The sequence below is a fragment of the Diabrotica undecimpunctata genome, chromosome 2 (assembly GCF_040954645.1).
Source record: "Diabrotica undecimpunctata isolate CICGRU chromosome 2, icDiaUnde3, whole genome shotgun sequence".
In the NCBI taxonomy this organism is placed as follows: Eukaryota; Metazoa; Arthropoda; class Insecta; order Coleoptera; family Chrysomelidae; genus Diabrotica; species Diabrotica undecimpunctata.
Genome location: NC_092804.1, coordinates 135,571,190 through 135,585,558, shown reverse-complemented (window position 1 = coordinate 135,585,558; position 14,369 = coordinate 135,571,190). Strand labels below are relative to the sequence as shown.

The 14,369-nt window shown below is 31.8% G+C and overlaps 1 protein-coding gene across 1 annotated transcript in view; it reads right to left on the bottom strand.

The window, feature by feature from the left end:
* The window catches only part of LOC140434917 (retina and anterior neural fold homeobox protein 2-like), a 232,159-nt gene that overhangs the window by 142,806 nt on the left and 74,984 nt on the right, over positions 1-14,369 (bottom strand). The window contains exon 2 of the mRNA XM_072523546.1: positions 8,758-9,038. Coding sequence (XP_072379647.1) covers positions 8,758-9,038 — 281 coding nt within the window. The remainder of the gene's footprint in view (positions 1-8,757; positions 9,039-14,369) is intronic.

The window sequence follows — 14,369 nt, the reverse complement described above, 5'->3', positions numbered from 1 at the left end:
ATACACAAGGAAACATGGATATCACCAGATAGAAAGACTAAAAACCAAATAGACCACGTGCTCATCGAAAAAGAAGAACAGCAAGGTATAAGAAGATAAGAACATACAGAGGACCAGACGCTGACTCAGATTATTACATGGTGGGCATCAAAATTAAGCAACTGATACCAGCAAACAAAAACAAAATAAAATAAAAGAAATGTATAAATAACCCAATTCGATTAGCAACGAAAAAAGAGCAAGAAATGTACGAGGAAACAATAGAAAGAGAACTAAAAAAGATACAAATAGAATATCAAACTGAGAAAAAATGGGAAAACAGAAAGCAAGTAATGAACAAAGCAGCAAAATAATGTAATAAACAAGAGAATAAAAAGAGGAAAGATTGGTTCGACATAGAGTCCCAAAAAGAAATAGAACTAAGAAAATCATTAAAGATGGAAATAAATACGAATAAAATAACAGAGACAAAGAATAGATATATGGAGCAAAGACAAAAAGTAAAGAGGGTGCTTAGAGAAAAGAAGAGAAAACACATAGAAAATAGGCTAAAAAAAATTTAAAAGAATAACAGAAATAAAGAAATAAAAAGCCTATATCAAGGTACTAGAAATGAAAAAACAGGTTTCCAACAAAAACCCATATTCGTTAAAAACAAAGCAGAAAATAATATAACCAGTAAAGCAGAAATAGTCGAAAGATGAAAAGAGTATTTTGATGAATTACTAAATGGCAATAATAAGTCAAGCCAAAGAGAATGTATGGAAGCAGAAGCAAGAATCGAACACTTAGAAGACATAGAAGATAATTCACCCAGCAAAGAACAATTTGAGGAAATCATAAAAAATCTGAAAAACAACAAATGTCCTGGAAGCGATAACATAACAGCAGAAATGATAAAATATGGTGTAAAACTGCTAAATGATTGGATATACAAGATCATAAAGGAGATATGGATAAAAGAACGAATACCAGAAGATTGGAAGGAAGCAATTATTTGCCCATTGCACAAAAAAGGAGACAAAACAGAATGCAGTAATTACAGAGTAGCGTTACTAAATACCGTATATAAAATCCTATCAAATTCATAAAAGATAAGCTAGAAAAAGAAGTTGAAAATATAATAGGCGAATATCAGTGCAGATTTAGACGAGGGAGAAGCACAACGGACCAAGTATTCGTAATCAGAGAATTACAAGCAGAAAGCTATGAACACAACTTACCAACGATAGCGCTATTCATCGACTTCCAGCAAGCATACGATAGAATAAAGATGAAGGAATTATAAGAGACCCTTGAGGAATTGGGAGTTAGCAGAAAGTTGCGCAACAGGATACATCTTACTTTAGAGAATACAGAAAAGAGAGTCAAAGTAATCAATCATGCATCGGACAAATTTATAGTAAACGAAGGATTAAGGCAGGGCAATTCTTTGTCATCATTAATCTTCAATTTATGCCTAGAAAAAATAATGCGAGAAGCGAAAATCAATAGAGAAGGACTCCTATATGATAAAAGACAAAAAGTTTTGGCATTTGCGGATGATGTAGTGTTGCTGGCAAGAGGAAAAAAAGAGCTACAGGAGATAATACAGAGAATAGTAAAAGGAGCAAAGAAAATGGGACTTTACATAAATAAAACTAAAACAAAACATATGCAGTGGACAGATGATCAGTTCAGGGATGGACAAAAGTGTAAAGTAGAAGTAGAAGAAAGATCATCATACGAATTCGAAATGGTAGAAAGATTTACATACCTAGGTGCAATAATATCACGTAAACATAACATTAAAGAAGAAATACAAGCTAGAATAATGGCAGGTAATAGAAGTGTACACGCTCTTAGTGCAATGTTGAAAAGCAAGTTTTTATCAAGAAATTCAAAAATACAGTTATACAAAACAACTATACAACCAATAGTAACATATTAAAAATGAACAACATTTACTGGATATATAGGAAAGGAAAATCCTAAGGAAGATATATTGAGGAATAATAAGGGATGGTTTATGGATAAGAAGATCAAATAATGAGTTAAATGAATTATATAATCAACCTAACATAATAGGAGTCATAAAGGCACAGAGACTAAGATGGCGAGGTCACCTAGAAAGGATGCCGAACACGAGGACTCCAAAAAGGGTACTAAACTACACTATAGCTTCAAAAAAGAAAAAGGAAGGCCAAAACATAGATGGAATCAAGAGTTAGAAAAAGATATTAAGCAGGCTTTTGATGAAGTCTATACCTTATCCTGAAGTCCTATATTAACGAACGTTCGTTCCAAGTAAAAATCAATAATGATTTCTCAACCTATCACATAATTCAATCCGGAGTTTCTCAGGAAAGTGTCCTCGTTGCCTTCCCATACCTAATCTTTACTGCTGACCTACCTATTACAGTTGACGTCACAGTGGCAACTTTTGCCAATGATACAGCCGTTTAAGTTTCAAACAAAGACTTAGAAATAGCATCTAAAAAGCTGCAAGATTACTTGCAGACATTATAGAATTAGTTGACAAAATGAAAAATTTAAGTAAATGACGAAAAATCATCCCAAATTACATTTACAACAAGAAAACGCACTTGTCCACAACCTAGTCTAAACAATGCTTCCATTCCTGCTAGAGAGGTTGTGAAATTTCTTGGGAAGCTTAATATAAAATTAAAACAAATTAATTGGTTACTTCGCAGAAAGTCACAACTCTCATTGGAGAACAAAATACTGCTTTACAAAGTCATACTAAAACCAATATGAACTTACGGCGTAGAATTCTGGGGCTATAGCAAGCCTCCAAACACAAAAATGTTGAATACCTTTCAATCAAAAATACTGCATATAAGAGCTAATGTCCCTTGGTATGTGAGCAATGCAATTATTCAGAATTACCTAGGAGCACCAACCGTAAAAGATGTATCACTTCACGCCAAAAAGGCCAAAATTCTTAATTCAACGCACCACAGCCAAATTATCAAGACTGAAGAGGACTTGGCCGAAGACGGTTACCTAAGTGAAAATGGAGAACTGTAGCTGAACAGTACCAATATTGTCATTATATTTACTAATTATATAATGTATTGTTTATTAAAGTAGATTTTAAATAAGCATTTAAAAAAATAAAAAATAAATAACTTCTATTTATTTGTGCGACATTGTTATTCCTAAGCTTTTTCTAACTTTGTGTAATATCATTTTCTAATGGTTCTCACACTATATCCCGGTGAATTGATTTAAACTGATATATTTTTAGATGAGATTAAATCACAACTGTAATTAAATATTGCATTTATGTTTACATTTGTTTTTGACGTTTCGATTTATAAATCCGGAAATCGTTATCAAAAAATTATTATAAATAGCAATTATGTATTTCAACCTATAATTTGCGCTAACCTAACCTATTAATTTTCGCTATGTAGCATCCAAGTTAAAGAGTAGAAAGTCTGAGGATTGTACGTCGGAGTAATATCAAATTCCGATTTTTTGTGAGCTTATGTATTATGTTTAAACATCCTAAAAAGAAGAATGAGTACCAGCAGAAAATAAAAGTAATATTAAATGAAAGAGGAGAACAAAACAACATTGAAGAAGAATGGAATATCATCAAAACTACAATTACAAATATGGCAAAGGAAACACTAGGTGAAACCTCAAGCCAAAGAAACGAGGAATGGTTTGACCAAGATTGCCAACAAGTAATAAATAGCAAAAATATAGCTAGACAGAAATGTCTACAAAGGGATTCTCGATCGAATAGAAAGGCATATGAAGAACTCAGAAAAGATGCAAAGAAAATATGCAGAAGGAAAAAGAGAGAAATGTTGAATAGAAAAATACAACAAATTACAGATTATAATAACAGAAGAGAGGCTAGAAAATTTTACAAGGAAATCAAGCAATGCACCCAAGGATACATAACAAGATCAACAGTTTGCAAGGACAAAAATGGGGCAATTATCAGCGAGAAAGAGGAAATAATGAAAAGGTGGAAGGAGCATTTTCAAGAGCTGTTAAACCCAGAAAAAGAATAAAACGAAGATGAAGAGATAATTCACCACACAGCAGAACAACTAGTTGAGCAACCAACATTGGAAGAAACGATAAACGTCATAAAACATCTAAAAAATAACAAAGCACCTGGCACAGATGGAATAACTGCAGAACTGATAAAGAATGGTGGACATGCGCTATGGAGGCGTATCCATAAATTAATCGACCGCATATGGACACTAGAAGTCATCCCAGAAGATTGGAAAGTAGGAATCATACTTCCTATGTACAAAGGGGGAGACAAACGACTCTGCAAAAATTATAGGGACATAACAGTTTTAAATGTCATCTACAAGATATTATCAGGAATTATATATAGCCGCCTGGAATCGTTTTCGGAGGAGATTATTGGTGAATACCAATGTGGCTTCAGACCAAAGAGGTCAACTATAGACCAAATACATATGTTAAGAGGTATACATGAAAAATGTGTTGAATATAACATACCTATTTACAACTTGTATATCAATTTCAAACAGGCGTTTGATGGAGTAGATCGACAAAAGATGTTAAAGCAACTATCTATGTTAGGGATACCCAATAAGTTGGTTAAACTTATACGAATGACTCTGGAGGGTTCCAAAGCTATGGTGAGAATAGATGGAGATATGACGCAGGCCTTTGATATTGAAAATGGAGTTAGACAAGGGGATGCCTTATCAACAACACTTTTTAATCTAACTTTAGAAGCTGTTGTTAGAAAACTGGATGTAAACGGCTGTATTAATACAAGATCTATGCAAATATGCGCATATGCGGATGATGTTGCCATAATAAGCCGCAACAAAAGGGTATTGAGCGAAAAAGTTATAGAACTGAAACGAGAAGCTGCTACGTTTGGTCTATATATAAATGAAAGCAAAACAAAATATATGGAGTGCACAAAATCGAATGAACATGAGAATCTGAAGGTAGACAACCATACCTACAAATATGCCTCCACTTTCCCCTACCTAGGCTCAATAATAAATGACAACAACAACATCAGTCAAGAAATACAAGCACGGATTCTTAGCGGTAATAAGTGCTTTTATGCATACAAAGACTTAATGAAAAGTAAGTTACTGAATCGTGAGTCTAAGCTGAGAATCTACAAAACAGTAATTAGACCAGTGGTCACATATGGATGTGAAACGTGGACCCTCTCAACCACTGATGAAAATCAACTGAGAATATTTGAGCGCAAAATACTAAGGAAGATATTTGGACCAACCCAATGCAGCGATAGTTCGTGGAGAATTAAAATGAACCACGAGCTGGATGAACTAATGCAGAGCGCAGATATTGTCAGATTTGTAAAATCACAAAGACTAAACTGGCTTGGTCACCTAGAAAGAATGCCAGATAATCGAGCTGTAAAAGTAATCCAGAGATGGAAGCCCCAAGGACAGAACAAGAGGAAGGCCCCGTAAAAGATGGATAGACGACGTAGAGAGGGATCTTAAAACCATGAACATCAAGCAGTGGCGAAGGAAAGTATCCGACAGGGCAGAATGGAAGAACATTGTTAAGCAGGCCAAGACTCACAAAGGGTTGTAGCGCCATTAGAAGAAGAAGAAGATGTATTATGTTTAATTCTAGATGATGTTTCTATTATTTAGTCATTAATGTTGGTATATTTTTATTGCTGATTTCTACTTTTATTATTGGTAACCTGCTACATTCTGTTGATAGGTTTACATTCTCTAGCATGACCCTTTTTATAAAGTCCAATAGTTTCGAGACTGTAACTTCCATGTAGCTATCTGCCAGTGAATTTTCTTCTCCTAATGTAAAGAACCGCAAATTTGCCAGACTGTCACACTAACGTGAAACGTGCTCCACTGTTTTTTTTTCAAGGTGACAAAATCTGCACAGGTCATCATCCCAGATATGATAATCCCAGCTTCAAGTGCCTATTCAGCTTACAGTGCCCTGTTAGAAGACCTACTATGGCTTTGACTGTTTTCCTGTTTTTGCTTATTAGGTCTGCGGTAAATGTTGGCGAATGTTCTGTAATGAACTGTTTCACTTGTCGTTGTCCTGGTAAATTCCTCCATCATTCCAGAGATTTGTGAGCTACCCACTTCCTTGTAGCCGTTCTTGTTACTGACTTTGCAACTCCGCAGAAGGATTTCGGTCCAATGAATGGCATTGATGAGCCTTGTTTGACCATTTCATCTGCTTTTCAATTGCCCTTATGATTTTCGTGCCCCAGTACCTAGGCTACAATAACCTTGCTACGGTCTCCTAGTTTATTTAAGGCACATACACAGTCCCATACTAGCTTAGAATTGACCCCTACAGAAATGACTTCTTACACAGGTTAACACATGCGGTTAATCGAAGGAAATCACTTCCTTTGCTTACAAGTATCAATATTGAAAACTCCTACCCTATTTCCCTAATTAGTAAATATCTTTCCTCTAAAAGTTAAGATTCCCTAATAAATGACTTCCCAATGGTGACCAATTAAGATCAATTCCAAATAACAAAGTTGATAGTACAGTTCTGCAAACTACAAAACATGAGACTTCCTTAATTTCGTCAATATACCATTATTCTTTCTAGCCATACTTTCGTCAAGTTACAGAAAAGCTCATTAAATTCTTTAGAAATGTATCAAATAAATTAACAATAGAAAAACTAAGACTGTCAGAAACTGGTTTGTCAAAGAAGACTCTTGTGTCACTTCTCGAACAAATTAAAGTTGTTTACCACATTCCTTGTGATGAATGTAGCTCTTGTTATATAGAGCAGACTGGTCTTTCACACAGGGGAAGATTACCTGCTCACCGCAGTGATATTAATTTACCTAAACACACTTGCGCCTTAACACAACTTGCTATTACATCACACGAGGTCAATTTTGCAGAGGTTAAACTTATTTGCAATTTTATGTATAAATTTCATACCGTATTGATTGTTAAAATAAATAATTAAAAATATAAATAAATAATAAATAAATAAATAAATAAATAAATAAATAAATAAATAAATAAATAAATAAATAAATAAATAAATAAATAAATAAATAAATAAATAAATAAATAAATAAATAAATAAATAAATAAATAAATAAATAAATAAATAAATAAATAAATAAATAAATAAATAAATAAATAAATAAATAAATAAATAAATAAATAAATAAATAAATAAATAAATAAATAAATAAATAAATAAATAAATAAATAAATAAATAAATAAATAAATAAATAAATAAATAAATAAATAAATAAATAAATAAATAAATAAAGAAATAAATAAAGAAATAAATAAATAAATAAATAAATAAATAAATAAATAAATAAATAAATAAATAAATAAATAAATAAATAAATAAATAAATAAATAAATAAATAAATAAATAAATAAATAAATAAATAAATAAATAAATAAATAAATAAATAAATAAATAAATTAAGAAATAAATAAATAAATTAATAAATAAATAAATAAATAAATAAATAAATAAATAAATAAATAAATAAATAAATAAATAAATAAATAAATACATAAATAAATAAATAAATAAATAAATAAATAAATAAATAAATAATTAAATAAATAAATAAAAAAATAAATAAATAACTAAATAAATAAGTAAATAAATAAATAAATAAATAAATGAATAAATAAATAAATAAATAAATAAATAAATAAATAAATAAATAAATAAATAAATAAATAAATAAGTAAATAAATAAGTAAGTAAGTAAGTAAGTAAGTAAGTAAGTAAATAAATAAATAAATAAATAAATAAATAAATAAATAAATAAATAAATAAATAAATAAATAAATAAATAAATAAATAAATAAATAAATAAATAAATAAATAAATAAATAAATAAATAAATAAATAAATAAATAAATAAATAAATAAATAAATAAATAAATATTTAAATAAATAAATAAATAGATAAATAAATAAATAATTAAATATTAAATAATAAATATATACATTTTGACTTTACTTACATAGTCCTTGATTTGATGGGTGTAGTGAACCTCAGATTAATTACTATGATTTGTCCTTTTAAATGCTCCATTAAAGCACTAATTGCGTTCTCACATGTTAATGTAAAGTTGAGATCCACACAAATGAGAGAAGTGCATAAAGCCTCGCATACTTGATTGATCGTGTTAACGTTTCTTTGAAATTACCGCTCTATTAGTTGGAGCTTTATCAAATATCATTATTGATCGGGTGGATTCCTAAATTTCTAATACACTTTCAAATATCTAACCTGTTAACAAACCTCTTTCTAATAAAACAGTTAAAGTGGTCGCATGGTATCTCGTTGGTAAAACAAAATCAATTTTTCATTTACCACGTTATAATAACTTACTGTCGAAAACTGTTGAATATTGCTACCAAAAGTCAAATATAAAATAATATAATAATTTTAACTATTAAATAGTATCACTGCTTTTTGGAATTATGTTTATATAACTATGTTCTCTGCAAATTTTATATATAAAAACTTTTTTGTTATTTCTTAGAAAAAACTAAACTTTTTTAATCTACATATATGGTTCATAAGTGTGCTTTAACTTCACTTCCATCTTATTTAGCATCATATCTTTTGTAAGGTAATCGTTTGCAATTGTTTATCTCTTTGGATGTTTGATCATTTAACGAATTTTAGGAAGATTGTAAATGAGGATATTTGTGTTAATCATATGATCTTTAAAAAAATATTTACAGAAAATATTGAATCCTACCTGTACTCTAACTTCTGGAAGGTTGACCTTCATGGCCAATTCCTCCCGACTATACACATCAGGATAGTGACTTTTCTCGAACGCCCTCTCCAATTCGTGTAGTTGATACGTCGTAAACGTCGTTCTGTTCCTCCTGTGTTTTTTCTTGCAATTGTCGCCTTCCGAATGTCCGGACGTATTCGTCGCGCCCTCGTCTTCTGAACCGCTTCCCCCTGTAGCTGATCCCATCTTTCCGTAGCGGAGGTCGGAGACACCATCGTTTGAATTGCAACTCCCCTCGCCTGGAAATGGAGTTACGTTAGAGAAAATATTCTGTGGAGATAAACGTAGGAAAAGCAATAAAACTCTTTTTAAAATGTTAAATTCCACGAATATAATCTAAGAGAACAAAAACATTCGAGGTTTTTCTAAATAAAATGTACTATGGATATCAGCACTTACAAAGCAACGAACAAAATTGTTGTCTATATATTTATTCAATAATTAACATCCATCTTTAATGATAAGCTTTTATTTTTAAAAATTAATTAAAATCCTTTGTAAAAGGTATATATTTAAAAATCCAAACGGGCTATGTTAGACAAAACGTTTTCGGAATCCATCATTTCATCATCAGTGTCTAGGAGTACATGAATGTAGCCACTAAATATATGGGTAAAAACCCGTTAACAAATAATTAGTTACATTTGTTTGACAGTATTTCTTATAAATTATTAGGATGTTAAAGTTACCGTTGGATTAGGTTGGAGCCATGTTACCTAATCCAACGGTAACTTTAACATCCTAATAATTTATAAGAAATACTGTCAAACAAATGTAACTTATTATTTGTTAACGGGTTTTTACCCATATATTTAGTGGCTACATTCATGTACTCTTAGACACTGATGATGGAATGATGGATTCCGAAAACGTTTTGTCTAAAATAGCCCGTTTGGGTTTTTAAATATATACCTTTTACAAAGGATTTTAATTAAGTTTTAATATATGGTATACAGCCAACTACAGGAACGTAGATTCCTTGTGGACTTTTATTTTTAATTATTTTATTCCTTTTCATTAAAATAAAATTTATTTGAGAAAGCTCCGGGATTATTTGTGCCAAAATACATTCCTGTATAACCACACGCATTATTTCTTATTCCTTAGATATTCTCAAATGTGGTTGCCACGTTATATACATTAAATATTTTTTTGATCAACATATAATTTTTGTATCTATACGATTATAAGAACTGTGTTTTTCTTAGCTTATCAAACTCTTTCGTTTCGTCTATAACTGTTATATCTTATAACCTCCGTCTTATAGCTGTTGAAGTCTAAAGATACTCATAGATGTTAGGAAAATAAGTCTTCTAATCACAACTCATAATAGGTTTCATTAAAGTTGAGAAAGAATGGTCTACCGGTTTCGCTATTTATAAACTTTTACAGCATCTTCAGGCCCTCAAGGCCTGAAACTAAGGCTAAATGAAATACATAGTGTATATAAACGAATGTGTATACGACAAAACAAACATTGTTTATTTTGTTATATACATAGTTTCTTGAGGGCCTGAAGATACTGTAAAAGTTTGTAAACGTTAACCTATTATTTTAATTTTAAAACTACCTATTACGGATTATGAACAAAAAAATTATTTCCCTAATATTTATGATTGTGTGCTCCACACCACCAACCCTTCCATCATCATCATCTAAAGATACTCCTCACACTAACTACATAGGTGTTGTTAGAATAGATAGTACTTAAAGTAAGATATAACACAAGAATTATTTGAAAATTGTGAATTTGCATTTGGTGTACCTACTTTATTGACGTGACAACGTCTTAAATTAGGTTGTGGCTCGGAGTCACTCATGAAAAAGTGTAACGCCCGCTCACGTCTGTTACGATGAGTCACCGAACGAGAGAGAGGCCCGCCGGACCGGCGAATGCCTTGCGTCTCTCTCCCACTCAAACATGATCGGTCCGCTGCGCGCGCAGCACTAGAGAATTAGGCGCGTTGAATCGGTGCGTGCTTGTGTCTCTGTCTTTCTCGAGCGTTCTTGGCGTTGGAAAACCGAGAAAGCGTCATAATACAAGTTCACACGTGTGGTTAAAGTATCGTCAGCTGTGTCTGTAGTAAAAATGTGGAGTGCTTAGATTCGTCATTTACAACAACTACAACAATAAAGGTAAATAATTGTACACTAATATTTCATTATCGTAAACTATGATTGATTGATTAATTATTAGATTGACACAAAAGTTGAGAAACTGAGTTTATAGGTTATGTCATACTATTGACAAATGTTGATAGTGTTAAGTAAATTATTAGTTTAAATCACTCTGCAATCAATCGTAATTCAGTCGATTGAGAAGAAACAGCGCGTTTCAACTGCAAACAACTATTGTGCAATTTAATAATATTCATATTAATAAATATTCTACCGAGAATAAGACGTTGTCACGTAAAATCTTCGCCCGTAAAACCGACTTTACAGGCAACCGATTTTTTTTTGTTAGATATGTTAGCAGACAAAATTTCACTTGTTTCACAAATTTTCACTTTATTTCTTCTTTAGTACATGAGAGTATTTCTCTTTGATTTTGTCGCTTATTTTGCTTAATAGTGGCACATTAGATTTGTGTCCATTGTTAATACTGTTCTTTATGTAATACGTTTCGGTAGACTTTTTCGATTTGACTAAGGATGAAAACTCGGTGAAAGCAATTTTTTTCTAAATACAGGTTTTATCTTTTTAGTTTCTATAGCAACGTTAATTATCAGAAATAGACATGTTCAATATACAGAAGTAATCGTAAATGGCACAACTATACATGTATCTAACAATTAAAGGATATTAAGAAACATGATTATATTTACTTTATCGTGTCCGGTTATATCATTCATATATTTTTGGCCCAGTATCGGGCTATGTTTATTTCATCTTTGTTGGCGAGCAGAGCAACAAATCTTCGAGGGTACACTGATGATGACAGTACACAGATGATGACAGTTTCTGTATATAAGAAAATGTGTCATATTTTGTATTTCTCTACAGTCACATAATCCTGGTTTAGTTTAACCCATTTTGCCATATTTGGTTTTTCTGGAGCGACCTCCATTCTTATCCTATTCATAGTTTTCCACGTTAGAGAATCTAGACATTGGCGGTCCATTAAACCTAGGGAAGAGGAAAATTTTTGGGCGGTTAATCCTCTACTGTTCCAAGGAAGTTTTCCTGGACTTCAGTCAGTTTCGTAGTGTTCGAACTCCATATAGAGCATGTCACTCGTCCGCAATTTGTTTAATTTTTTCTATGTGCTCTACTACATTTCTACGTATTGAGGAATCTGCAAAACCCGCTGCTGTATGTAGATTTGAGGGTTACGTCAGTTTGCATCGCGATACTACACTGCATGTCTAATTAAGCGCAGTATCTACTTATGTGGTGTGGGCAGACCTAATACAAAAGGGGCACGCATATTCAGCTGTTGATAATCTCAGCATCTTTGTGCTTAAGAAGCCAGGACATGCACTACATTTACTTATCGTTAATTTTCTGGTTATACTGTTGCTGGATATTACTTTACGCCTGGTTTTTATGCAGTGTTGTCTGTAGGTGAGGGACCGGTTCAGAGGCACTTCAAGATATTTAGGTTGGTCTGTGTGTTCTAGTGTATTGTCATTCCACGTAATTTTCAGTTTTCGCTCAGCTACCTTTGCGCGAAGGTAAAAGGTACAAACTTGGGTTGTAGAAGGATTGGGTCACAAGAAATTCGGCAGGTAGTATACAGATATTGGGTTTAAGGTAGATTCAAGTTTCTCTTCTAGTTCTTCAAAATTTTTTCCTTAAGCACATATGTCATGATCGTCAGCATGACGACAAAACGTCTGTATTGCAGCAAAGTATTCACGACTCTAATTAGATGGTTGTCATTGAGAGTAGCACACAATTTGTAGAGCCTTACTATGTTGTACGCTGAAGTTAGATCTACGAAAGCTATCTACTGTGATACGTCCATCTTTAATATGTTTTGTTCAAAAACTTGGCCAATGCCAGATTTTTCTGGACTAAATCCTTCTTGTGTAATGAGATGCTTTTCAATATTTTTTTCTGTTTTCGTAAAGATGAATCTCTTATACTAAAATAGTGATACAACAGGGAAATAAGTCTGTAGCTACTGAAATTTTCTGGGTCTTTCTCTGATTTTAACAAGGCTTTCATTTTAGACTTTCTTCGTGGTATTTAAAATTTTTTTTTGACCTAGGTGCCAAATCATAAACATGGTTTTAAGGAGGCAAACATGTCGTATATCAGATATTTTTCAACCTCATTTTAAGTAGACCTTTCGGAGATAATTTATGTGGAGGCATAGCTGAAGACGAACAAACCTTTTCCCCTCAAATGGACGTAAGCTATTTCTTGAGTTTAGGGAAATTTCGACCGTATGTATGTTACAAAAATTAAGTTTAATAAGCTCTCTTATTTGCATATTTGAAAGGAAAAAAAGTCAGTAATTGTGACCAATAGTAATATTCTCCAAATAATAATATTATTTGGGGAAAACACAGGGTAGTTTAAAAATTAATAGAAAAATAAAATCAGTTTCTTTAACAGTCGATTAGTGAAAGTAGTGACCGCGATTTTAAGCCATTCACAGCCATTTAACTACGTTGAACTAACGTTACTTCTAAGTTACTTCTGTCTGTTAAATTTTCAAAAAAATATTTCTCTGATTTAGTGCTCTGGAGTAATTGTAACAATCAATTTACTTAATTTACTTTCTTCATCCTCTCTTGCCAAATAAATAATTATATCAACGTATTAAATAGATTAAGAACATAAAAAAGAACATATATAAACAAAAGTGTCCACTGAAAATAGTGGTAAAGCAATCTTGGTAAGCTGCATGAACATGAACAAATCATTGCTGAGTATTATATCTACTTGAAAGTAATTGCTTTTTATGTTATTATTTTGTTAAATTTCTGTTTATTTCAACTTCCGTAGAGAGCGCCTTACCTAGATATTATTATTAAAAATCTAATGTGCAAATTTACAAGTGTAAAGTCTCTTAACGACCTTCACACCTAAGTTACACAACAGTTACTGAATTTCTTGCTCTAAAAAGCCATTATTGTCATCATTACCCGAGCGCCTGCGCTCTTCAAACTATTTCTCCCTTTCTGTCGTCAGAAAATAGCAATTAGGTATAATAAATGACCCAATCTGAGACATCATCCCTACCGTCAATTAACACAAAGCTCTTAGGCAGCGGCAAGAAAACAAAATGGTCTCACGTGTTTAGTCTATTACATCAGTTACCTTCAATTATTGGCTAGGAAATTTTAAAACATACCCATTACTTTCATAGGAGTGACAGCATCAGAAAGAAAAACGTTAGTTTCATAGAGTGCTAGAAAAGTGGTATCTATATAGGAAGTATCGTAACTAGCACAATTTTTGGTAGTCATTACAGTCATGATGCTGATGATAAAAATTGGTCTATATTACTAACTAGGTTAAAGAAGAGACTGGAGGCTAAACCATAGACACACCTGAAAACAGAATCTACGAAATAAAAATGTAGCTACATGTAGATTGTATGTACCGCGTAGTGT